The 24,901-nt window shown below is 51.0% G+C and overlaps 2 protein-coding genes across 2 annotated transcripts; both read left to right on the plus strand.

Moving 5' to 3' along the window:
* The first annotated feature begins 3,244 nt into the window (after positions 1-3,244).
* LOC147599829 (olfactory receptor 14C36-like) lies at positions 3,245-3,829 on the plus strand. The gene has a single exon (XM_086753628.1). It carries the CDS (start codon positions 3,245-3,247, stop codon positions 3,827-3,829), a length of 585 nt encoding a protein of 194 aa, XP_086609754.1.
* Positions 3,830-21,601: 17,772 nt separating this feature from the next.
* On the plus strand, positions 21,602-22,537 carry LOC147599830 (olfactory receptor 14A16-like). The gene has a single exon (XM_086753630.1). The coding sequence runs from the start codon at positions 21,602-21,604 to the stop codon at positions 22,535-22,537; it is 936 nt and encodes a 311-aa protein (XP_086609756.1).
* The last annotated feature ends 2,364 nt before the right edge of the window (positions 22,538-24,901 follow it).

Below are 24,901 nucleotides of genomic sequence, written 5' to 3' on the forward strand. Positions count from 1 at the left end.
GACGGTTCCCACCGTTTCCCCGGTGCAGGGGCAAAGGACCTGCTCCTGAGCAGGGCTTCCCTGCTGCACCATCAGTAGGAGAGGGCATGATGTCTGCCTTGTGTGGGGGGTGAGTGCAAGGGTGCAAAGCCAGGTGTGCAGCCAGGGGTGCCCAGGGCTGTCCTTCCGAGCTGGGTCCCTTCACCATGGGGGCTGTGTGATGGGGCAGGGACTCAGCTATGAGGGCTGTGGGGAGAAGCTGTGGGTGGAAGGAGAGACCCCTGACAGGACAGGGTCTTTCTGCTGTCGAGAGTGTGCTCCATGGGTCAGCACTGCTGTAAGCTCCATGCTACCCCCAGGTCATTTCCAAAGGGATTTGTAAAGGGGATGGTCAAAGTGTGGTTTCCCTGAAAGGGAAGGAGTCTGTGCTTTGGGATCAGTCCTCTTGGTTGGCTGGGTGGGAAGTGGGAGACAGGAATTTATTGTTCCACTCTTGAGGAGACACAGAGATGCCCGTTCTCTTTAGGACTCTCTGAGCTGCTCCTTAGCCCTTGCACAGACAGAGCTGCCCCCGCAACAGTTCCCTGCTGCCAGGAGGAGTTTGCAGGGCAGAGCTGAGCACACAGGGAGTGGGATGGGGCTCTGGTTCTGTGAGCACTGACAGGGAAGAGACCTGGGCACAGAGAAGCGGTTCCCAGCAGAGACAGCTGCAGGCGGCAGAGACATTGTCAGAGAGGGAGAGGGCGCTGATCCCAGAAACGTGGTGGGAGGGGGGATTTGGGCATCTGCCTGCAATTCCCTGCAGTGCGGGGACCATTCCTGGAGAAATTGTGGATCCTGTCATGCAGATTTTTCCACAGAAAAGCAACCAAACCCTTTCCCAAACTTTGGGACTTTGGCCATTGCAGTGTGTATGGCTGGAAAAGATCAGCCCCTCCCTTCAGGTGAAACCAGCTTTAGGATATTTGACTCTTTCAATGGGGAGTCCTGCTGGGTTCCAGGTTGCCCTCCGGAAGGGCACATCCACAGCTCCTCTGGTTTTCCAAGTGCCGAATGGTGAAGACCTTGCAGGGTTAAGGCCATGGAAATGCTGCTGGGCCGCTGTATGCGAGCAGCTGTAAGAAGCCCTTGGTGTCCCTGGCTGGGAGGGCAGAGCTGAGATCATCCTTGATTATGACGAGAAGGGGTGAGGGACTGGGAGAGCTACGCTTAGAAACTGTATTCTGCTCTCAGCAGTGTCCATTTTCTTTTGGGGAGAACACCTGAGTGTGATTGTCCTCCAGCTCAATCAGATGCCAGCACAGTGCAGTCGAGACCAGGGCTGATGGAGAGACAGCGTCTGTCCTCATCCCACACTAAGGGACAATCCCTTTGCTTCTCAGCACTCACTGGATTTCACCTGGAGTGCAGCAGGAATGCCAAGGGCTCCAGTTCTCCTCAATGGTAGTGCAGTAACCAGAACAGAATCATAGAATCATCGAATGGTTAGGGTTGGAAGGGACCTTCAAAGGCCATCTAGTCCAACCTCCCGGCAAGGAGCAAGGACATCTCCAACCAGATCAGGTTGCTCAGAGCCTCTTACAACCTGGCCTTGAGTTTTTCCAGGGATGGGGCATCAACCACCTCTCTGGGAAACCTGGGCCATTGTTCTACCACCCTCAGTGTTAAAAAAAAAAAAATTACTAAAATCTACTCTACATGTACCTCCCTCTATATTTAAACCATTACTTCTAGTCCTATCACAACAGGCCCTACTGAACAGTCCCTCCCCATCTTTCCTTAACGCCTGCTTGAGGCACTGGAAGACCGCTATCAGGTCTCCCCGGAGCCTCCTCTTCTGCAGGCTGAACAGCCCCAACTCTCTCAGCCTGTCCTCATAGGAGAGGTGCTCCAGACCTTTTATCATCTTTGTGGCCTCCTCTGGACCCTCTCCAACTGGTCCATGTCCTTCTTATGTTGGGGGCTAAAGAACTGGACGCAGTGCTGCAGGAGGCGTCTCACCAGGGCAGAGTAGAGGGGGAGAATCACCTCCCTCGACCTGCTGGCCACGCTTCTCTTGATGCAGCCCAGGAGGTTGTTGACCTCCTGGGCCGCAAGGGTGCATTGCCTGCTCGTGTTAAATTTCTTGTCCACCAGCACTCCCAAGTCCTTCTCCTCAGGGCTGCTCTCAGTCCATTCCCCGCCCATCCTGGATTTGTGCCTGGGATTGCCACGACCCAGGTGCAGGACCTTGCAATTGGCCTGGTTGAACTTCATGAGGTTGGCACGGGCTCACCTCTCCAGCCTGTCAAGGTCCCTCTGGGTGGCATCCCTCCCCTCCAGCGTGTTGACGGCACCACACAACTTGATGTTGTCAATGAACTTGCTGAGGGTGCACTCTATCCCACTGTCCATGTTGTTAACAAAGATGTTGAACAAATGAATCATAGAATCATTTGCCTTGGAAGGAACATTTAAAGATGATCTAGTTGAACCCCTCTGCAGGCAGCAGGGATATATTCAACTGGATCAGATTGCTCAAACTGGCCTTGAAGGTTTCCAAGGATGGAGGTGGAGAATAAGCAGAGAAAAATCGCAACAGCTGTATTCCACAGTTCAGAGAATTGGGAGAGACGATACTGAAAAGCTCTTTGATAAAAGAAGTGGATTTAATCTGAGATCATCCCTGTTCTATTTACCTGTTGCCATAGTGCAGGACTGAATCCTGCAGAGCCCACAACGAAGCCCTCTGCTCCCAAGGTCACCATCAGTCAGGACGAACCACAGCTCATGGAAGGGACCTGCAAAAGTTCTCACTGAACGGGGAGAGGCAATCCTGGAGGTTTCTCTGCGAAACTGAATACATCACTCTTAAATAAATCTGTCCTAACTTATTGATGTATTTTCCTCCTTGAACAGACTCCATTCGCAGGGGAAGAAAATGTCCAACGGCAGCTCCATCACTGAGTTCCTCCTCCTGGCATTCGCAGACACACGGGAGCTGCAGCTCTTGCACTTCTGGCTCTTCCTGGGCATCTACCTGGCTGCCCTCCTGGGAAACGGCCTCATCATCACTGCCATAGCCTGCGACCACCGCCTCCACACCCCCATGTACTTCTTCCTCCTCAACCTCTCCCTCCTTGACCTGGGGTGCATCTCCACCACTGTTCCCAAAGCCATGGCCAATTCCCTCTTGGACACCAGGGACATCTCCTACCAAGGATGTGTGGCCCAACTATTCTTCTTTTTACTTTTTATCTCAGCAGAGTACTATCTTCTCACTGTCATGGCCTATGACCGCTATGCTGCCATCTGCAGACCCCTGCACTATGGGACCCTGCTGGGCAGCAGAGCTTGTGTCCACATGGCAGCAGCTGCCTGGGGCAGTGGGTTTCTCTATGCTCTGCTGCACACTGCCAATACATTTTCACTGCCACTCTGCCAGGGCAATGTCCTGGACCAGTTCTTCTGTGAAATCCCCCAGATCCTCAAGCTCTCCTGCTCAGACACCTACCTCAGGGAAATTTGGGTTATAGTGGTTAGTGGTTTTTTTTGTGTTGGCTGTTTTGTGTTCATTGTGGTGTCCTATGTGCAGATCTTCAGGGCTGTGCTGAGGATCCCCTTTGAGCAGGGACGGCACAAAGCCTTTTCCATGTGCCTCCCTCACCTGGCCGTGGTCTCCCTGTTTATCAACACTGCCATGGTTGCCTACCTGAAGCCCCCCTCCATCTCCTCCCCAGTCCTGGACCTGGTGGTGTCATTTCTGTACTCAGTGGTGCCTCCAGCAGTGAACCCCCTCATCTACAGCATGAGGAACCAGGAGCTCAAGGATGCCCTATGGAAACTGGCCCAATGCACATCATTTCACTGACACGAATCTTCCTTTCTGTCTCTTAACATTACACAGACTTTATCTTAGGCTACATGTTTTTGGTTTTTTGGGGTTTTTTTTGGGTTTTCTTTTTTTCCCTGTGATAATTCTACTTATATATAATTTTCAAGGTTTGTACTGCTTCTGTTGAGGCTTGATCCTGTTGCGTCTGAGCCTTGCACCACAGTGTGTCCGATATCACCTGTACAATAGCAGCCTCTGTAGAGTTTCCCTCTAGGATGTAATTCTGTCTCACCGCATCTTTCTGTTATCTCCAAGCCCCATGTGTAAGCAGGGAGATACTATAACCAAAGAAACACTGCTGGACTGATGAAATGAGCCATGTGTGTCTTTGTCTTTGTGGGGTTCCGACACCTTGAGAAGAGATGAGAGATTGAGTTGTCTGCATCCAAGTTCAGGGCATTGCTCTCCTCTCAGCAGTGTCTGGTGGCTTTGCAGGATAAAAGTCTCACTTTGAGAGTGACGGAACATTGCAGAGACCTCCGTGGGAGATGTTTTGTGTTCATGTGCTGTCATCCATCTACTGGATGGAGAAGGGACAGACCTTGTGTCTCTGTAGCGGTGGGATTCCGTCACTGGCCAAAGGCCATCTCAGGTGTGAGATGGCCTGGCTGGTGCCCGTCACACCGCTGCTCTGAATGGGGCTGGGGTTCCTGCACAGGACCGCTGCTGTCTGTGCCAGCTGCATGCAGCTGTGCTGCAGAGCCCTGGCGTCTCGCGTAGCACTACAAGCCCATGCTTGGCCATCAAACCCACATTCAACTGCCCTGATTGAGGTCAGGCAGAGGAAGGACGTATGTGGGACAAGTGCCATTCTACCCAAAGGACAGGTGGAAAATACAGCTGATGGTGAAGAGAAAGGGAAACTGAGCTCTCCCTGTTCTATTCCACGTGCTCAGCTGAACACCTCTGCCCTCTGGCCTGAACATCATGACTAGGGAAAAGTTCGCTTGTCCTGCATGTGGGTTTCTGCTGTCCTTTCACCTCCTCAAAGGGATTCCCCACCAGTCTCCAAGAGACACCTTCTTTGCTTCTTGCTTCCTCCACTCATTATGACATCACAAAATGTCTCGGAACAGCCTTGCTATGACATCATCCTGCTCTCTCAGCATCCTAAGATCCATCCCATCTGGTGCAATGGACTCTTAAGGACTGACCTTACCTAAGTAACCTCTGACTCCATCTCCATCCACTGTTGTGTTCTGGCTGGGCTCTACCTTTTAGGCACACGCAACTCAGAGACCTTGCTGGAGAAGACAAAGGCCGAGAGTACCTCAAACCTATCTATTCCTCCTCTTGCTAAACCCAGCAGTGGCCACACATTCTCTTCCTTTCTTCTTGACCTTTTCCTCAAGTAGGAACAGCTGATTGTTGTGCCCCTGAACTCCCTTGCAAGTCTCAACTCTGCAGCTTTCCTAAAACCAACCCTATTTCTGAATTCCTTCTTTCTTTCAAGTCTCCGCATCCATCTCCTGGATGCTTCCTTTTTGCCATGGAGCTTTCCCAGGAATTTCCTGCTTCCTCCAGCTTCTCTCCTGAATATCTCTTCTTCTTTTCCTGACTGTTGGTGCAGACGGTCTTGGACTTGAAAAGCGCTGTCCTTGAAGACCAGCTCTACTGAGCTTTGCTGCCCTTCTGTGCTGCTCACATGGACTCCCCCACTACAAATCACAAGACTAGGCCAAAGCCTTCTCCTCGGAGGTCAGGCATCTGTACTTTTCTATTGTCTTTCCTGTCATGAACCGATAAATATGTGGTCGTGAAAGGTACGAATTTCTCGGTTAGAGAATGAAGACACAACTGTGTCTTACGCATATGTTGGTTCTTTATTTCATTCACACACAAAGGGTAATGGCGGGGAGAGAACGAGAAAGAAAGGAGAGAGAGGAAAAGAGAAAAAAAGGTTGGAGAAAATAGCACCATGGAGGGTCAGCCTCCTGAAAGTCCGTCTTATAGAGTGGGTGGCGTTGGCTCCTCAAAAGGATGACAATGCCACCACCCAGAGGTCCGTCTGAGTGGGTGGTGCGAGCGACGGAGGAACGTACGACGAAGACTCAATATGAGTAATAAGCGTAGTTCGACTTATTAGTCCCGGGTGCGCATATTTATATTGCTAAGATAAAATATGCCTACTAGTCATTGCGTGATTGGCTTAAGCTCTAATAGTTACATTTGCATATCCTTCCTACTTGCAGTTAGCTAATCTGGAAAGTCCGTTAACCTGGAAAGCCCCATACTTTTTGTGTTTTCACTTTCTCAAAGTTGTTTGCGATCTTCTTCAATGTTGCTTCGTTTACTTTCTCACAGGAGGCTTCATTATTTTCTCACAGGCGGCCTCATTATTTTCTCACAGGTGCCTTCAGTACTTTCTTACAGGCAGCTTCAGTACTTTCTCACAAGCGGCTTCAGTGATGTCCTTGAGGCCTGCTGCTCACAAACATAACAATTCCATTCGGTCTGGATGGTTCACTAAGTGCCCCTGATACTCCAGGTATCCAACAAATCCCCCTTTTTGTTTTGAACAGTCCAGACCCACTTATGTGCGCATAACAAAAAATCAATGGCTGCTAGATTCTGCAAAAATATCATGACGCATGCTATCCATGTCTTCTAATAATCCTGATAACATGCTAGAAGTTAAATTCATTTGCTTTTGTGCCCAACAAGCTAATTTATTTAAGTTAGCTAAAGTTTTTGCAGTTGCTGCCCAAGGAACAAATAAAGATAATGCTATCCGCTCAGCTGTACCCAACAGGGTTAAATTGCCGTCACAATGGGGAGTCAATACTTTTAGCATCTTCTTGCTCGAGTATGATTCCGTAATGTTCTCATAGGTGGAGCAAACACTATCAATTTTCTAAAATAACATGGTCCTCCTATAGCCCTTTTTGGTACTCCTGACCTTATTTTACTACAATATCAACTAGGTACATGTAGGCCTCTACTGAATCTCCCTTTTTTTTTTTTTTTTTTTAATGAGCCAGATTGTCTGTATTGAGTTGTCAATCATTTTTTGCAAGCATCGTATGTTATGCCTAGTATGATGCCTAATATCACAATTCCGATTTTAATCGAGGGCAGCAACCACCCAGTTATGCCACACACAGGATTAGTTAATAAAATTACTGATCACACGTTATACACATTCATGATTACGAAGCAAAGCTAAGTTTCACTACCTTCTAGTAATTTTCTACTATAACATTCTGCTACTATTATAGATATAACAACTCCAGTAACTTTCTTATCTACAAGAGCAATGACTAGTTTTCTGCAGGCCTCTGTTGAAACAAGCCATAAATTCTGCTAACAATGTTTTGGATCTTAAAGCTTCCCTTCTCATTCCATGGCCTTCTTCCTGAGAGCATGATTGCATTCCTCCCCCAAGGTCGGTGTGCTTTCACTGATACCGTACTGGCTCAGCGAAATACCACATCTGCCCCTTCTTTGTTTATGAGAAGAGGCTTGTTTCAACGCTTTATCTATTAAAGTCTGCACACATTTTAAGACACAGAATATAGATCAAAATACATATATAAAAGGAATGAATAAGCATCCTACTGCTATTAGTAACAAGCTTATATCAAGTCACCAAACGATTTCTGAATATATCAAAACCATCACTTTGTTGCTGTTTTTGTACTCCTTTTTGCAAGTTTTGAATACTTTGGTGAATAGATTCCGAATGATCAGACAGATTCATGCAGCAAAGCCCATCAAAATCCTGACAATCATGATTTTGTGCTAATAGTAAAAAAAGTCTATTGCTGATCTACTCTGTTACTAACCCAACTATGCCAAAGACACCGCTGAGCAAGAGGATGATTATCAGCCGGGTCAGAGCAGAGAAGGGAGGTAGGTGCAGCACCTTCAGGGCGTCCCCTGTTGTAAATAAAGTGTGCTCTGGGTCCGTCCTCTCCCCTTCGCTCCGAGCCACCTCTGTTGATACCCTCAGCAGATTCAGTGAAAGAGTACTGACCGGATGTTGCTGCATGTGTGGCCAGCGCATACAACAAGGCCTGTCAAATATGTGCTCTGCAGGCTAACAGCGGTTCTGTTTTGTAAAGTAGCGTAGCGTATAGAATCTACATCAGTTAACAGTGTTGATAGTGCCGATGCAGTTGTATTTATTTGCTTAGCAAGCCAACAGTCCAATTTATTTAGCGTAGTTAACGCCTAGGCACTTGCCACACCAGGTGTAAAGACTGAAGCAGCAATAATTTTACTTAGTTTCCAAAACTCTGTATTATCTTGGCAACCAGATTCAATGCTATGTATGCTTCGTTTAGGTCTTTTATGCTGTCTGGATTTTGATATGTGCTCGCATGATTACGTCAAGCTGTGTCGTTGCAATGTATAGATCTTAAAGCATTTACAATCATTACCCCTCTAGAAACATTAGCTCTTGAATAGCTAAAAAAAAAGAAAATAGACAGAAGTCCATCTTTACTGATCCCAAAAAGTTCCATCTTTTGTAGTTTTAGCACTCAGCACTCGTGGTTGCTGCTGTTTTACACAGAGTTGCCGTCCTACCGGTATCTGGCAGGTCAACCAAACCTGTTCTGAAAGGCTTACCCGCAGATGGCACAGACAGGGATCCACTTGTTTACTGCTCCTGTAAAGACATAAGCGTATCCTTTCCCCCATGTTATAAGAGGGAACGGTCCTTCCACTTATACAAAGCTCGACTCAGACAGGAGTATCTGTTAACCATGTCAGGGGCAGGGGGGTGGGGGCGCGTGGCTGCAGCTGTGGCCCCAGGCATACAGGAGGAAAGAAAACTAAAACCTGAGGTTTAAGACAAGAATAGGGAGGGATCCTTAAAGCCACCGCTACAAGCAAAACAGACCATCACTAAAACCAAAGTAGGATAATGAAAAAGGGAACAAGACAACCTCCCCCCACCCCTCCCTCTTCCCGCGCTTAACACCATCTCCACCTCCCTCCCCTGCCCCCTGAGCGGGACAGGGATGGGGGGGGGGCGGGAAGAGGGAATGGGGGTTGCAGTCAGTTAATCACGCGCCGCTTTATTGATATCAACGGTTTAACTGCTGCACCTACAGCAGCAGCCATGACTGTAGCCTTTTCTTGTTCTAACATTCGCTCAGCAGCTTCCAGCAGTTGCCCTGTACTAGATCCTTTTGGCAGCACACTAAGGGCTCTCTTAGTTTTTTCATTAGCATTATTAAAGGCAAGCATGTCTAAGAACTTTGCTTTCATGTCATCATCCAGATCAGGGTGAGCCATAATTGCAGTGTGCAACTGATCAATAAATTTCCCATATGGTTCTGTGGGACCTTGCCTTACTGCCATGCACCCTAGCAAGCGCTCTATAAGCCAAATCTTGGCCCAGTTGTAGCACTTCGGTAGCAAATTGCGCTTGCCAATCAGATCGTGTGTAGGGTCCCGCTCCCATCAGCATTTGAGTTTGCACCCCAAATAATGGATCACTCTGTTGTCGAGGCGACGCAGCTGCCCTATCACAAGCAGCCTGCCAGTACTGAAAGAACTGCAGCTGCTGTGAAAGTAGCAAAAGCATCTGGACAATCATTCTAATATCATAAGGAGTCAAGAACTGTGACAAAAAAATATGCTGCAATACAGATTGAGTATATGATGATTTTAGCACTGCACTGCACTTTTAGCTTCCTTTAATATTTTCTAGTCTAATGCTTGCCACACACTTCTCGCAGTATTATTGGTCACAACTGGAAATGCCATGGGCAAAGGCTCTCCTTCTATCAAAGCATCTCGAATCACCTCTTCCCACCGCACTATCGGATTCAAATCCACGGCCCCTCCCGCCGGCGTCCCTTGCAAAGGTGCAAAAAGACTGATCTTCCCCGATGCTCCGTTCGGAACGAATAGGTTGGATGCTGGCAGGTCTCGATGTGGCACAGGCGAAGGAGGTGACAAGTTTCCCAGCGACGCTTCTTGGCGAACCTCTAGGGCTTCCAGCCTTTTTAGCGTCTCTTGCAGCTGTGCGTCCTTCAAGCCGGATGATTGTTCATCCCCCTCTTTCTCACGCCGTGGTGGCAGGGAAGAAGGTGGTAACGGGGGATAAACCAGAGCTGCTGGCGCCGGCAAAAAGGCTCGTGACTGAGCCTGCACTGGCGCAGTGTGGTGGGGCGCCTGGCAGTGGTACAGCTGATGGTGGTGAAAAGCCTTTGGCAGTTTTTCCCTCTGGTGCCCACATATCTATAGTTATAGGGGCTGTGGCTGCATTTCCTGGAGTCCCTGCTGGGGCTCGAACCCCCCCACCCTCAGCACGAGCCAGGGCGGCGGCAGGGCTCGTTAAACCCGAGAAGAGCATGCTAGTAGCAGAGGTGGACCCGTCGGCTGGAGTTAAGGCCGCAAAAGCAGATGTGGCAACTGAATGCTTGGCTTTCATGCTTATCAATGTTTCGTTAATTAGCCTCCACACGGTGGAGAGTTTGCTCGCCTCCTTTGATCCCTTACTTATTTCATCCCACAGTTCTTTTCCTATATTTTCCCATGTCGGGAGTTCAAAAGCATCATCAACTGTGGGAATTAATTCCCTTTTCTTTGCCCACTGCAGCAAAGCTTCTAGGACGGCCGAGTCATAATTCAGTCCTCTCATAGAGAGCATATGTTGGAGGAGCTTAACCACTGCTGACTCCTCTTTGGTCAGTGTGGACCCCATCTCCTCCCCGGCCGCTAGCCTGGCCGAGATGAGATTCCGTTGTACGTTTTTGCGCTATAGCGACTTCCCGAGTGCCGGGGCAGCACTCGCCTTCGACCAGCTTCCGCCCCCTCTTCTTTTCCTATTTCAGTTCCGTCGGAATGTCCAATGCCGATCTGAGGGTCCCTGTTCGGGCGCCACCTGTTGACGCGGAAGTCACGGACACTGCTGACGACCAATATGATCAAGCAAATGCCGATTGTTGATACATCCCGGTTAATATAGCCCTTCTAACTCCGTGGCATGCCCAAGCTCTCTACTAATTGGTTAACTATATCATGCACGCACTCCTAGCTAAAATATGATTCATTAAGTCTCTATGTTCACACGCATGGCTCTCTCCACCTGCACCCTGCTTCACGTTCAGCCCCCAGTCACGTATGCCAGCTGTTTTCCTTCTTCTCAAGGTTGCTTCATTTACTTTCTCACAGGCGGCCTCATTATTTTCTCACAGGTGGCTTCAGTACTTTCTCACAAGCAGCTTCAGTGATGTCCTTGAGGCCTGCTGCCTCATAAACATAACAATTCCATTTGGTCTGGATTGTTCACTAAGTGCCCCTGGTACTCCAGGTATCCAACAGAAATGTATCTGGGACATGACTGAAATGATTAATGTTGATGACAGAAATCCCCTGAGGGAAGGCCCAGTTGTCCTCTGGAGACAGAAGTCCCAGTTCATGAGACTTGCAGACAGCAGAGGGTGGCACACAGCCCAGTACTGACCATAGGATATGGTCTCACTTAGCAGGAATGACAACCACAAAACCTAATAAAGTCTGGGGCAGTAAGGAGTTCCACTATGAGTCATACATTGAAGAAGATGGACACACTATCGCATCTCGAAAAAGTTCAGTCATCATTTTCCATGCTGCTTCCCTGAGCTCCTGGTTCCTCCTGCTATAGATGAGGGGGTTCACTGCTGGAGGCACCAATGAGTACAGAGCAGCAACCAATAAATTCAAAGATGCGGAGGAGATGGAGGGGGGCTTCAGATAGGCAAATATGGCAGTGCTGAGAAACAGGGAGACCACAGCCAGGTGAGGGAGGCACATGGAGAAGACTTTGTGCTGTCACTGCTCAGAGGGGATCCTCTGCACAGCCCTGAAGATCTGCACATAGGACACCACAATGAACACAAAACAGCCAAAAAAGACAAAAGCATTAAATGCAACAAGTCGAAATTCTCTGAGGTAGGAGTCTGAGCAGGAGAGCTTGAGAATCTGGGGGACATCACAGAAGAACTGATTAAGGGCTTTTCCCTGGCAGAGTGGCAGTGAAAATGTATTGGCAGTGTGCCGCACAGCACAGAGAAACCCAGTGCTCCAGGCAGCTGCTGCCATGTGGACACAAGCTCTGCTGCACAGGAGGGTCCCGTAGTGCAGGGGTCTGCAGATGGCAACGAAGCGGTCATAGGCCATGACAGTGAGAAGATAAAACTCTGCTGAAAGAAAAAAGACAAATAAAAAGGCCTGTGCAGCACATCCCAAGTAAAAGATGTTCCCGGTGTCCCAGAGGGAATTGTCCATGGCTTTGGGAACAGTGGTGGAGATGAGGCCAAAGTCAAGGATGGAGAGGTTGAGGAGGAAGAAGTACATGGGGGTGTGGAGGTGGTGGTTGCAGGCTATGGCAGTGATGATGAGGCCGTTTCCCAGGAGGGCAGCCAGGTAGATGCCCAGGAAGAGCCAGAAGTGCAAGAGCTGCAGCTCCCGTGTGTCTGCGAATGCCAGGAGGAGGAACTCAGTGATGGAGCTGCCGTTGGACATTTCCTTCCTCTGGGCAGGGAGGCCTGTCCAAGGAAGAAAAAACAGTGAGAAGGTAAGGCAAAGCTGCCTGAGCAAAACCTATTCAGTTCCCATGGAAGCCCCCCCACCACCCCGCCCCCCAGATGATCTTTCCCCTTTCAAGGAGACGTTTCTCATGCCCCTTGTATGAGCTCCACATGGTGCTGGCGGAGGTGCCACTGGGAGTAGGGAGCACTGGTGTGAACTCTTGAAGGGCAAGTCCTGCCCTACAGAAACATGTAAACACAGAGTCTTCTCAGATTAAATCTACTTTGGACGCCAATGAGCTTTGCAACCTTGCTGCTCCCAGTTCACTTGACAGCAAAGTGACGCTGCAGGGCAAGAGGATTCCTTGTGGCTTAGCACTCAGGGAGAACCGAGTGAGTCTTGTATGAGAAGAGAATTGCTGTGGGGTAGTGCAGAGTGAGCGGAGCTGGTCTGTCTCTCCATCCTGGATGCCCTGGGCTTGCAGCTTTCTGAAACTGAAGATGATCACACTGCTCTGTTTCTGTGAAAAGATAGGAGACACTGCTGAGAGCAAAGGGATGCACTGCAAACCACTGAATGTCTCACCTTTTCTCAAGGTTTCAGCACCTCACTTCTAGCCCACAGCACTCATGGCTCATTTCACCAACCCAACAGCAGGGTTTTGGCCATAGCATCTCTGTGCTGAACCATGGGGTGTTCAGGTAACAAAAAGATGTTATGGGAGAGTTTGGCATCTCTGAGGGAAACTCACAGCTTGGAAGGACACACCAAGAAGTTATGTTAGGTGTTTTCATGATGGAATCCCACTGAGGGAAAAGCAGCTCCTGCCCCAGCCCCACAGCCTGCATTGCCCACAGCCCCACAGGTGAAAGCTGGGACAGTTGTTCCCATGGACACAGCTGCAGGAAAGGACCCACAAGATCAGGGGGTGACTCTGCAGCTGGAGCTCCCCTCCCCAGACAGCCTGACAGCAAGAACAAGATCCCAGCAGCACCACCACAGAGAGGTGGAGGCACAAGGGCAAATACAGCCAGGGTGCGGCTGAGAGAGGACAGGGCAGAGGCAGGTGGGCACTGGGGACAGCGTCCCCCTCCCCCAGCTGTGCGTGCCCCCTCCCCGACACCACCATTGCCGGGCAGCTGCTCTCAGCCCCTGTGCTCTGCAGAGGGCCGTGGGCACGTGGCTGGAGAGCTGCAGCACGGCTCTGCTGGAGCTCTGGCTGCAGAGGAGGGGGTTCATGGCTGGGACCCCACAGCCCTGAGGGCAGAGGCTTGGGTGGGTGGGAGAGGAGGCCAGGGGTCTTGCCCAGAGAGAGGGGTCTGAATAGGACAGAATTGCAGAGAGTTTTCAGAATTCTCCCTCCCACAACATTTATCCTTTTACTTTCCTCTCATTCCTGGATCATATCCCTGCTGCCTGGGGATTTTCCTGCTGGGAGGTGTTTCATTGTCCAGTGTGTATTCCTGTCCTATCCCACCCTCTGTGCACTCACCCTGGCCCTACACACACCTGCCTGTTTGCAGGGCACTGGCTGGGTGTCTGTTCCTGTTCGGAGGTTCCAAAGGCCAGGTCAGGACAACCTCTTGAAACATCCCCTTGGAAGTTTCCCACTGGTGATGTGGAGCTGTGGGCAGCCCTGACCCACACAGCACCCTCTCAACAGCAGAAGGACCCTGCTCGTCCAGAAGTTGATCCTTCCACCCACAGCTTCTTTCCCCAGCGCCGTGGGGAGCTCACAAAGGGAGGCTGAGTGCTGAGCCTGGCAGAGGCAGAGTCCCTGCCCCAGCACACAGCCCCTGGGGCGCAGGGACCCTGCTCTGAAGGACAGCCCTGGGCACCCCTGGCTGCACACACACATTCACACCCCTGCAGCCGTCCCTGGGAGAAGGCAGCCGTCATGCTCTGTCCCTCTGGCAGTGCAGCAGGGAATCCCTGCTCTGGAGCATCTCCTCCTCCTCCTCTCCAGCAGAGAAGGTCTGAGAGTGGTACTTACAGATCCCACAGGCTGGGGGAGGTGCCAGCTTCACAAAATCCCTCAAGAACCTGAAGCTTCGATGGCCTGCAGCCAGACACTTAATATGTCAAGGGCTGTGAAGTGTTCTCCTCCAGTGGCCTCTCAGTGGCCTCCCACCCCAGGCTGCCTTTAACCTTTCTGCCTCACTCCTCTCCCCTCGGTGCCTGCAGGCAGAGCCCTCAGCCCTGCTGCGCTTGGCAGAGGAGCTGCTCCTAAGATCTGTCTCTTTGCAGTGCTGCATGCTTGCTGTGAGCTCCCTTTGTCCCAGGAGCCCGGCCCAGATCAGCAGCAGAGGACCAGCCCAAGGTGGCACTTTTTCTGCCCTCCTGGTCTCCCTGGAGATGTCTCTGGGGCTCCAAGGTCTGACAGCACCTGGGAGGCAGCCATGTCTCTCCTGGGGAGTGTAGGCTGATGCAGAGTGAAGTAGTCATTGTCCCTCTCTGAACGTTGTCAAGACTGATTTTGGAAGTGAGATTTGTCCTTACATGGTGTCATCCAGGAGAGATGTCAATGTTCACCAGACTGCTATTGCAACACAGCGCTGCCCTTCAAGTGGCATTTCTTTCTTCTTGTCTCAGGTCTCAACCCCCCAGCCTGCACTTTGTAGCATTCTTTCTTTCTTGTGCTTTTTCCAAATTTTGAGAAAGTTCAAGAAACTTCTTTTGGAGAAGTCCCACAGTTTCTCCAGGTCCTCCTGGACTAAAGCTCCATTTGCTCAGCTGCGTACAGATGGCTCACCCTGATGCTGCTGTCTCTCACAAGATAACGGCACAAGGAGTTGCAGGGCACTAAGGACAATAAAAGAAGGTACTTTTAAAAAATTTCTGATCCAGGCAGAAATTACTGTGAAAATCATCTCTGAAACATCAAAGGACGGCACAAAGCAAACAAAACCGGGGCCAGTGGAGAAAGGGAAAATGAGGGTTAGACTGGTTGTGTGCTAGGCACTGTTAGTGTAAATGTCTACCCATGTAGGCACAGACACAGTAGGGTTCCCTCCAAGAGCAGATTTTAGACCCTCCATCTGTCCAGGAGCTGGTCCTGGGACCCTGCCATACCCACAGTTCCCCCATGCGCAAACGCAAATGGCTCTTTCCAGCACAGAGTCACAGAACCATTGAGGCTGGAAGGCAGGCAGCTTCTGCCTCCGCTGTGCTTCCCTTTCATGCTTGGTTTTAGTTATGAGCTCCTCTCTCATTCATCCCAGCCTCCTGCCACGTTTGCTTGACTTCTTGCATGACCAAGTGGGCCATTCTACATCTGGAAAAGGAGATCTGTGACTATGAAACAGCTCTTAGCTCTTCTCTGCAGGGTCGTATCCCATGGGATTCTTCCAAGCAGGTCCTTCAGCAGGCCAAAGCCTGCTCTCCTGAAATCCTGCTCTTCGTCACCCTCTTTTCTTTCACGAGCCTCCACTCTGCCTTCTCTCCCCTTGACTTTTACATCCCTGATCACCTCTTCTTTGTTTCCAAGCATGATACCCACAGGGCACCTCACCTCACTGCTTCCTCACTCATCCCTGTCAGGAAGATGTCATCAATGGGCTCCAAAACCCTCCTGGGTGGCTTATCCCTCACAATGTTGCTCTTTCAGCAGATACTGGAATGGATTAAATCCCACAGGAGGTCCAGGGCCTGCAAACATGAAACTTTTCCCAGTTGTCTGAAAAAGGCGCCATCTGCTTCCTCTTCCAGGAGATCCATAGCAGACATCCATCCACCACTGTGTTGCCCGTGTCTTTCTGTCCTCTCCTGTTTACCTCTCAGCTCTCAGTTGACGCACTGTCCATCCCCAGGCAGAACTCCAGGCGTTCCTGCTGCTCTCTCCCATAAAGGGCTACTTCTTCTCCAGGTCCACACCTAAGGCCTTATCAGTACCAGACCCTCAACACCAGGGGTGTTCCTCCAGGAGGCCATATTCTGCTTTCCGTACCCAATCTGCAGACCTGCTGGGCTCTCCATTGCTCAGTCCAGACTTCAACTAACTGGCTTCCAGGCCTCTTCTAATCATTGGCTGCTCTGGTTTGGTGTTTCCTAGTGGTTACATCCACTGACATGCACACATGATACACACACACACACACTCTAATCTCCCCAGTTGTGGCCCCACAATGGCTACAGGCCTTCAGGCCTTTCCTAGACATCCCACACAACGTTTTACAGAATCCTCACATGTTCCCTCTGGCTTCCCACAATGGGTCTCAGACCCCCAGAGGCAGAAACCCACACCCCGAGTATGCGAGGTCATCCTGGGAGGCTCTCCCCGTGAGCAACTTGGTGAGTCTCACACTCAGATAAGTTGGGCTTGTCTGGAACTTATTTTTCCCCTTTGGTTTTCAATCATTCCTCTGAAAACAGGGTGGTTGATGGCCTAGAAATGGCAAACCCTTTAATCCTTTATCTTTTTTTTTTTTTTTTAGTATCAAACTGTGAGGGATTAGGTCAGATCAAAATGCCCAGCTGCTTGCCTCCTGCCTGACCTGGGGAATTTACTTCCTCAGGTCATACATAAGGACCATAACATCCATCCATGTTGATTACCTGGTAGGTCCTCTTCACTCCTGTCTGCTATAGTATATGTTTTCCCCTCAAAGGATGTGTCACACACTGCCATAGTTCTGCCTCAGTCGCGGCCAGACTACACGGTCTCTCTCTCACTCCTCCTACCCTCTGAGAGAACAGGGAGAGATAATATAAGAAAAATGCTCGAGGTTTGAGATAAGGACAGGGAGAAAAATCTTAATGTTACTGTTACGGGCAAAACAGACTCGACTTGGGGAAGACTATTCATTTTTTTCTAAAAACAGCAGGATAATGAGACAGAGAACAAAATAACCTCCCCCCACCCCTCCCTCTGCCTGGGTTTAACATTATCTCTACCACCTTCCCCCTCCGAATGACACAGGGGGGAAGAGGGAATGGGGGTTACGGTCAGTCCATCACACGTTGTTTTATGTCTCTGCTTCGTCGTCGGGGGAAGAACTCCTCACATTCCTCCTCTGCTCCAGCATGGGGTCCTCCATGGGCTACAGGTGGATCTCTGCTCCTTCATGGACCTCCATGGGCTGCAGGGGGACAACCTGCTCCACCATGGCCATCACCACAGGCTGCAGGGGAATCTTGGCCAGGAGCAGCATTAAAGCTCCCCCTGCTTCTTCACTGACCTTGGTGTCTGCAGCCTCTCAGAAATTCTTCACAACAGGCTGGTAGATGCCTCTCAGGTTCTCTTCACATCTCACCTCCTCTCCACTTCTTGCAGCCAGGCTGGGCCAAGTCGGGCCCAGTCGGCTGCCTGGCGGGAGGCCAGAGGGTGAGGCCTGCAAGGGCCATGAGGCTCGTGCCTCCCCCTTTCTGTCCCCACTCAGCTTCTTCACATCTTCTCCTCTTCTTTTTTTTTCTTTTTTTTTCCCTTCTTAAATACATTATTGCAGAGACGTTATCACGGAACATTCTGCTACCAGTTGGCAGGGCCTTGGCCAGCAGCGGGTCCACCCTAGACCTGGCCGAGTCCACTGAACAAAGGGGAAAAAACTTCTAGCAGTTTCCTACAGAAGCTGCCACTGTAGCCACCCCCTCACTAAAGAAAACCAGAGCACTTAATAAAAGCAGGACATCTGTGTAGGGTTGCACAGCCAGTGCAGCCTTTGGAGTGGTTTGTTGCACCCCAGAAACTTAGTGCTTGGCTCAGTGGTTTGAGGACAAGCACTTGAGATGGCCAGTTGTTTGTGGAAATTCTTGGCCTGTTCCTTGATTTTGTCATCAAGGGGACAGAAGAATCGGCAAAGTTTGAGAATGTGGGCCCATGAGTGGAGATCTCGCTGTGGCGTGCTTCATGTTTCATACGCTGTGTGCATCTCGTAGAGAGAGGTGGGACAGACCTGGCCTTACTGCAGCAGTGGGAATTGCTTTCAGAGCAGTACTGAAGTTGTCTAAGATGCCCTGAGGTGCCTGTAACGTACCCACTCTGAGTGGGCACGGTTTCCCTGTTGGTCCTGTGCTGTTGTGTCAGCAACACGCAGTTGTGCTGGAGTGCCCTGACATTTCCCATATCCCTACAGCCCTGTATTTGGTAGCTGAATCGAGCAGCTGCCCTGACGAAGGTTAGGCAATAGAGGGATACGCATGTAAAAGACTTCATTAGAGTCACTGGGGGTTAGGAAATGGAGCTGATGATAAAGAGAGACTCAGCTGTCCTGATGGCACACAACTCCATTGGTTCAGCTGAAAACCTCTACAGGTGGCCTTGTGTTGGATACCTGGAGTATCAGGGACACTTAGTGAACAATCCAGACCAAATGGAATTGTTATGTTTGTGAGCAGCAGGCCTCAAGGACATCACTGAAGCCTCTTGTGAGAAAGTACTGAAGCTGCCTGTAAGAAAGTACTGAAGCCACCTGTGAGAAAATAATGAGGCCGCCTGTGAGAAAGTAATGAAGCTTCCTGTGAGAAAGTAAACGAAGCAACCTTGAGAAGAAGGAAAACAGCTGGCATACGTGACTGGGGGCTGAACGTGAAGCAGGGTGCAGGTGGAGAGAGCCGTGTGCGTGAACATAGAGACTTAACGAATCATATTTTAGCTAGGAGCGCGCGCATGATATAGTTAACCAATTAGTAGAGAGCTTGCTCATGATACGGAATTAGAAGGGCTATATTAACCGGGATGTATCAACAATAAATCGGCATTTGCTTGATCATATTGGTCGTCAGCAGTGTCCGTTACTTCCGCGTCAACAGCCTTGAACACAACAAGTGGAGGAGATTTAGTTGTTTGTATTGTGGGCATCTGCTGTTAACTGTAAGTTGTCCAAAGGAATTCCCCAGCAGGCTCCAGGATGATGTCCCCACATGGTGCCACAACCCATCAGCACTGGTCAATTAGACCTTGCAGTTAGCAGCACGTATCTTGGACCCCCTCTGGCACCTCAGGTGGCACCCGGTGTTCCCATCCAAACAGCTCACTGCTGGCCTCCATCTCCATCAGTTACCACGGCAGCTTAGACATGGAGCTCACATGCAGGGACCTATTTTGTGAACACCTGAACTGAGGAAAGGGGAATCCCACCTCCTGTGTGCTTGTGGTGTCCGTGGGAGGGAGCTGAGTGCCCTGCCAGTCCCAGGGCTACAAACCCAGGAGGAGATGCCTCGAATGACTCAACTGGATCCCTTCATTCAGCAGGGGTAAAGGAGATCCCTCCCTGTCACTGCCCAGGTGTCTTGTCTCATGATGGGACAAGGCAAGGTGCTTGTCAGACTGAACTCTGTCCCTGAGAAGAGGAAGGTCAGTTCTAGAACAAAGTATCTCTACAGAGGTGAGAGAGGGAAGAGCGATTACATCAGTCTGTTTGCCAACAGGTTTCTGGGGAGCCCCAGGGACATCTTGAGGGAGTACAGGGTGGGAGTCAGAGAAAGTGCCTCTTGGGGCTGGTCCTCTGCTGCTGAGCTGGGCTGGGCTCCTGGAATGGAGGAAGCTCATGACAACCAGGCCGTACCGCAGAGAGACAGCTCTGCCCAGGAGCAGCTCCTCTGCCAAGCGCAGCAGGGCTGAGGGCTCTGCCTGCAGGAGCTGAGGGGAGAGGAGCGAGGCAGAGAGAGGTTGAAGTTGTTCAGGAGTGGAAGAACACTGAGAGCTCACTGGGGAGGAATCTGAAAAGCCCTCTACATGGTAAGTCTCTGGGTGCAGGGCAATGCAGCTGCAGTTTTTGGAGGGAGCTCCTGTATCTGCTACATCCGACAGCTTGTAGGATCTGTTGGAAGGACTTTCACAGTTTCTCTAATGTAGAGGAGGAGGAGATGCTCCAGAGCAGGAATTCCCTGCTGCATCTTCACAGGGACAGGGCACAATGGCTGCCTTCTCCCAGGGACGGCTGCAGGGGTGTGAACATGTGTGTGCAGGCAGGGGTGCCCAGGGCTGTCCTTCAGAGCAGGGTCCCTGCGCCCCAGGGGCTGTGTGCTGGGGCAGGGACTCTGCCTCTGCCAGGCTCAGCACTCAGCCTGCCCGGGGAGCTCCCTGTGGTTTTGTGGGGACAAGCTGTGGGTGGAAGGACAGACTCCTGGCAGGGCAGGGCAGGGTCCTTCTGTTGTTGAGAGGGTGCTGTGTGGTGTAGGGCTACTCACAGCATCACCTCCAGGAAATTTCTGAGGGGACTTTACAAGAGGAAGGTCAAGGCTGGAGTTACCTGCTTCAGAGGGTGGCGTTCTGAGTCTCTGCTTTCAGTTTTCTGTTGTTCTACTTGGAGGTAACAGGAACAGAATTGTTCTTTCAGAGAAAGGCCTGATACTCCTAAACCATCACTCTGAGGGTCAGGAGGAACCGCAGCAACAGCCTTCGGGGCCCCTCAGCCTTCAGAAAGCATCACCATCACACTTGTAGTTTTGTCAGTGTTTGCATGAATTGCTCCTTAGTCCCTGCACGCACAGAGGTGCTCCTGGGCAGTGCTTGCTGTACAGCTCTCTGCAGGGCAGCGTTGAGCATGGAGTGGGTGGGATGGGGTCTGCGATCACCGGCAGGGAGGAGGCGTGGGGATGCAGAAACAGCTCCTGGCAGGGACAGCTCCAGGCAGCAGAGACCTGGGCAGGGAGGGAGAGGGAGCTCCTACCAGAAACATCTTGAGAGGGGGGATTCGGACACCTCCCTGCCATTCCCCACAGTGCAGAAAACATTTCTGGAGCTACTCTCCAGTCTCCTCTCCTGCCCAGCAGAGCCACCCACCCTTAATGTCACGGGACTTCAGCAAGATTTGCCTTCCCAGCAGCCAGACCACCAGAGAGTAGGAGTGGTGAAGTGTCCATCCGTGCCTCCCTGTCCTGCCACCCTTGGCGGCAGTACTTTCGCATGTTCTCCTCTTGTCCCTGCTGCCCTTGTTTGTTCCATTGCACTCACTGGTGCAGGGGGTGAGGATTCAGCTGAAGCCCAAGACACTGGATGGCCACACTTGAATTGTTGTGTTTGACAACTTGATGTCCAGGTGGAGACTGGTGATGAGTGGCGTTCTTCAGGGGTCCATACTGGGGCAGGTCCTGTTCAACATCTTTGTCGGTGACATGGACAGTGGGATAGAGTGCACCCTCAGCAAGTTCACTCATGACACCAAGTTGTGTGGTGCCGTCGACACGCTGGAAGGGAGGGATGCCATCCAGAGGGACCTCGACAGGCTGGACAGGTGGGCCTGTGCCAACCTCATTAAATTCAACCAGGCTCAGAAAAGTCTCTCTGAGTTTGCAATTACTTTTCCTCCTTACAGGGGTTCCCATGCCCAGAGGAAGGAAATGTCCAACAGCAGCTCCGTCACTGAGTTCCTCCTCCTGGCATTTGCAGACACATGGGAGCGGCAGCTCTTGCACTTCTGGCTCTTCCTGGGCATCTACCTGGCTGCCCTCCTGGCCAACGGCCTCATCATCACTGCCATTGCCTGCGACCACCGCCTCCACACCCCCATGTACTTCTTCCTCCTCAACCTCTCCCTACTTGACATGGGCTGCATCTCCATTATTGTTCCAAAATCCATGGCCAATTCCCTGTGGAAAACCAGGGCCATCTCCTACTCAGGATGTGCTGCACAGGTCTTTTTCTTCTTCTTTTTGATGTCAGCAGAGTACTGGCTTCTCACCATCATGGCCTATGACCGCTACATTGCCATCTGCAGACCCGTGCACTACGGGACCCTCCTGGGCAGCAGAGCTTGTGTCCACATGGCAGCAGCTGCCTGGGGCAGTGGGTTTCTCTATGATGTGCTGCACACTGCCAATACATTTTCACTGCCACTCTGCCAGGGCAATGCTGTGGACCAATTCTTCTGTGATGTCCCCCAGATCCTCAAGCTCTCCTGCTCAGACTCCTACCTCAGGGAAGTTGGGCTTCTTGTAGTTAGTCTCTCAGTAGCATTTGTCTGTTTTGTTTTCATTGTGGTGTCCTATGTGCAGACCTTCAGGGCTGTGCTGAGGATCCCCTCTGAGCAGGGACGGCACAAAGCCTTTTCCATGTGCCTCCCTCACCTGGCCGTGGTCTCCCTGTTTCTCAGCACTACCACGTTTTCATACCTGAAGCCCCCTTCCATCTCCTCCCCATTGCTGGATATGGTGGTGGCATCTCTGTACTCAGTGGTGCCTCCAGCAGTGAACCCCCTCATCTACAGCATGAGGAACCAGGAGCTGAAAGACACAGTGCAGAAGCTGATTCAATCAGCTCTTTCTCAGAAGCATTGAGCTGCCCATGTCTCTACAGAAGTGCTTGCAAATTCACCTCAGCGGTCTTTGCTTTGGGTATTTTATCTATGCTAAGCATGTTTGTCCATGCCTGCATGCACTCCACTTCACCAGAGGCATGGACCCAGCCTGTCTGACCCAGAGGTCTGTTCACGTGTGTCTGACACAAGGAAATTTCTGCATTCTCAGTGTCTGGAGGTTGGGCTCTTCTTCCAAATTTGAGGTCAGGCTGAAGGAATTGCCCCCACAGTGCCGTGCTGCTGTGCTGGGGTTCTCCATGGGATGAGGGGTGGAGGGTTGGGGCAAGGTGTTCAAGAATGGGCCTCGGCTGAGCCTTAACATGTGGGTGTCTGGTTCCCTTGGAGATGGTGAACGATCGACATTCCACACAGGGATCTGCCTGGGACTGTCAGCTCATGGCTTTCTCACCACAGCCCCCTCACTCTGCAGAGCAGGGCCTCCAGCTCAGGGCCATGTGGAGAGCACAGGGAGGGGTCAGGGGCAGCAAGTCAGGTCAGCATGGACACACTGCCCTGGAGAACGGCTCTTTGGGGGCAGGGACACCCCTGGGGAAGAGCAAAGGAAAAACTCTGTGCTTCCAGGAGGGGACCAATGACCAAGAGAAACCTATTTCTGAATGCACCAGCTTGGGGCAGCTTTCTCTATTGCTGGGGAGCTGCAGCAGCCTGAGGAGTCCCCGGGCCAGGAGTCTTTTCCTGGGAGAGGGCCTGGCACAGAACAACTTGTTGGCAGTGGACAAGAAGGATGTCTGGGAGACAGGCACAAGGGACACACGGAGACACTGTCCTCTGTCTCTTCATGCCATGGGTGGCCTTCAGCCCTGAGACACCTCTGTTTTCTTCCATCACTCTCCATGCTTGGATGGACCTCAGGAAACATCCATGAGCATGGAAGAAGCACAAACCTCCTGGACTGAGTTCCCATCGCTGCAGGGGAAGAGGAAAGATTGTGAGACACATGGGGGTGCAGGGATGCAGTGGGGGGTGTGTGGCAGTGTGCGTGTAAAAGTGAGGAAGAAGATGTGAAATGGCGAGGGGTGGGAGTGTGTCATGCTCAAGTTAAATATGTTCAGTTTTGATGTTGAGGCAGCAGAAGAAGGAGGATGCGTGGTTCAGGGCTGGGACACGGAGCTAAAAAGAGGAGTCAAGGGAGTCAGGGGTTGGCATCTTTAGTACCTGTCGAGCACTAGCAGGGCTTTGGAAGAGGCTGCACGGGTGATGGGGAACTCACAGCCATTGTGAGTTCAGTCAAACTTGGGACAGCAAGGGGTCAGAGTGAGGTGGGGAAGCAGGGGTGGAGATGGTCTCTTTGTTGAGTCTGCAACCCCCCAACAGAACTGAAATAATTTTCCTTTCTACTCTGGCTGCTGTCTCTTCCAATGAGGCCCCTGAGAAAACATGAGTTCCTTACAGCCACAAGGCTTTTTTCCCATTCCCCACTCTCCATAGAGGCTGGGAGGTGTCCTACTGCTCTCCTGCACTCAGCATCACACACCCTCACATCTCAGTGCTCCCAGGAATGGCCCTCAGCATCCCATGAGGAAAAGGATCCCCCTGCCCAGGGTATGGGGTCACTACTAGATCATCCTGCTCAATGGAACCTGTCAAGGGCTTTCACAGTCACCTTAACACTGGATTTTCAACCTGTAAGCAGTGCCTCTGACTTCCTACTTCACCAGCTCGCAGGGACAGCAACCTTATCTCCTCATTCCTTCATGGGCTCTTCAGTGATGGCCCTCAGTGGAGCCCACTGACATCCCCAGAAACGTGGTTTGCTGCTGACTTTGACTGCTCTAGAGGCCACTTGAATCCACTTTCGGTGCCTGCAGTTCAGGAACTTGGCAGCAGAGGGCTCATTAACATGCAAAATGCTGTAACAAGCCAAGTCTCTGGGCATAATTCAATTCCTCCGTTCTTAGGTGGCTAATTTGAGAGGCTACAGGAGTGTAGTCAAAGTACAAAGTTCTCAGTGATCAATGTCAGTAAGAAACAATTTATTCTTTATGCACCACACCATTTTTTCTGCTTATGCATTAAGTGCCATCAGCAAACTCCTATTGATACTGATCTTGAGTCCTCATTGAATCGGAATATGTAGGGAAGTCAAGACCCTGTATGTCGGACACTCTATGGGCAGTCTTCATCCCCATGTACAACCTCACATGTCTCTCCTCAGCCACCTGGGACTGGCAGCACCTCTGTTCAGATCAGAGCTTTCTCCACTCCAGCCTGTAGCTGCCTGATTTCGCCCATTGACACCAGTTTCCACTTGTTTTACTTGGGGAATGACGTGCACCTGGATACAGAATGATGTTTCTTAATTATAAAAAAACCGAAACTAAAT

This window comes from Chlamydotis macqueenii, chromosome 8, assembly GCF_036417535.1.
Source record: "Chlamydotis macqueenii isolate bChlMac1 chromosome 8, bChlMac1.mat, whole genome shotgun sequence".
In the NCBI taxonomy this organism is placed as follows: Eukaryota; Metazoa; Chordata; class Aves; order Otidiformes; family Otididae; genus Chlamydotis; species Chlamydotis macqueenii.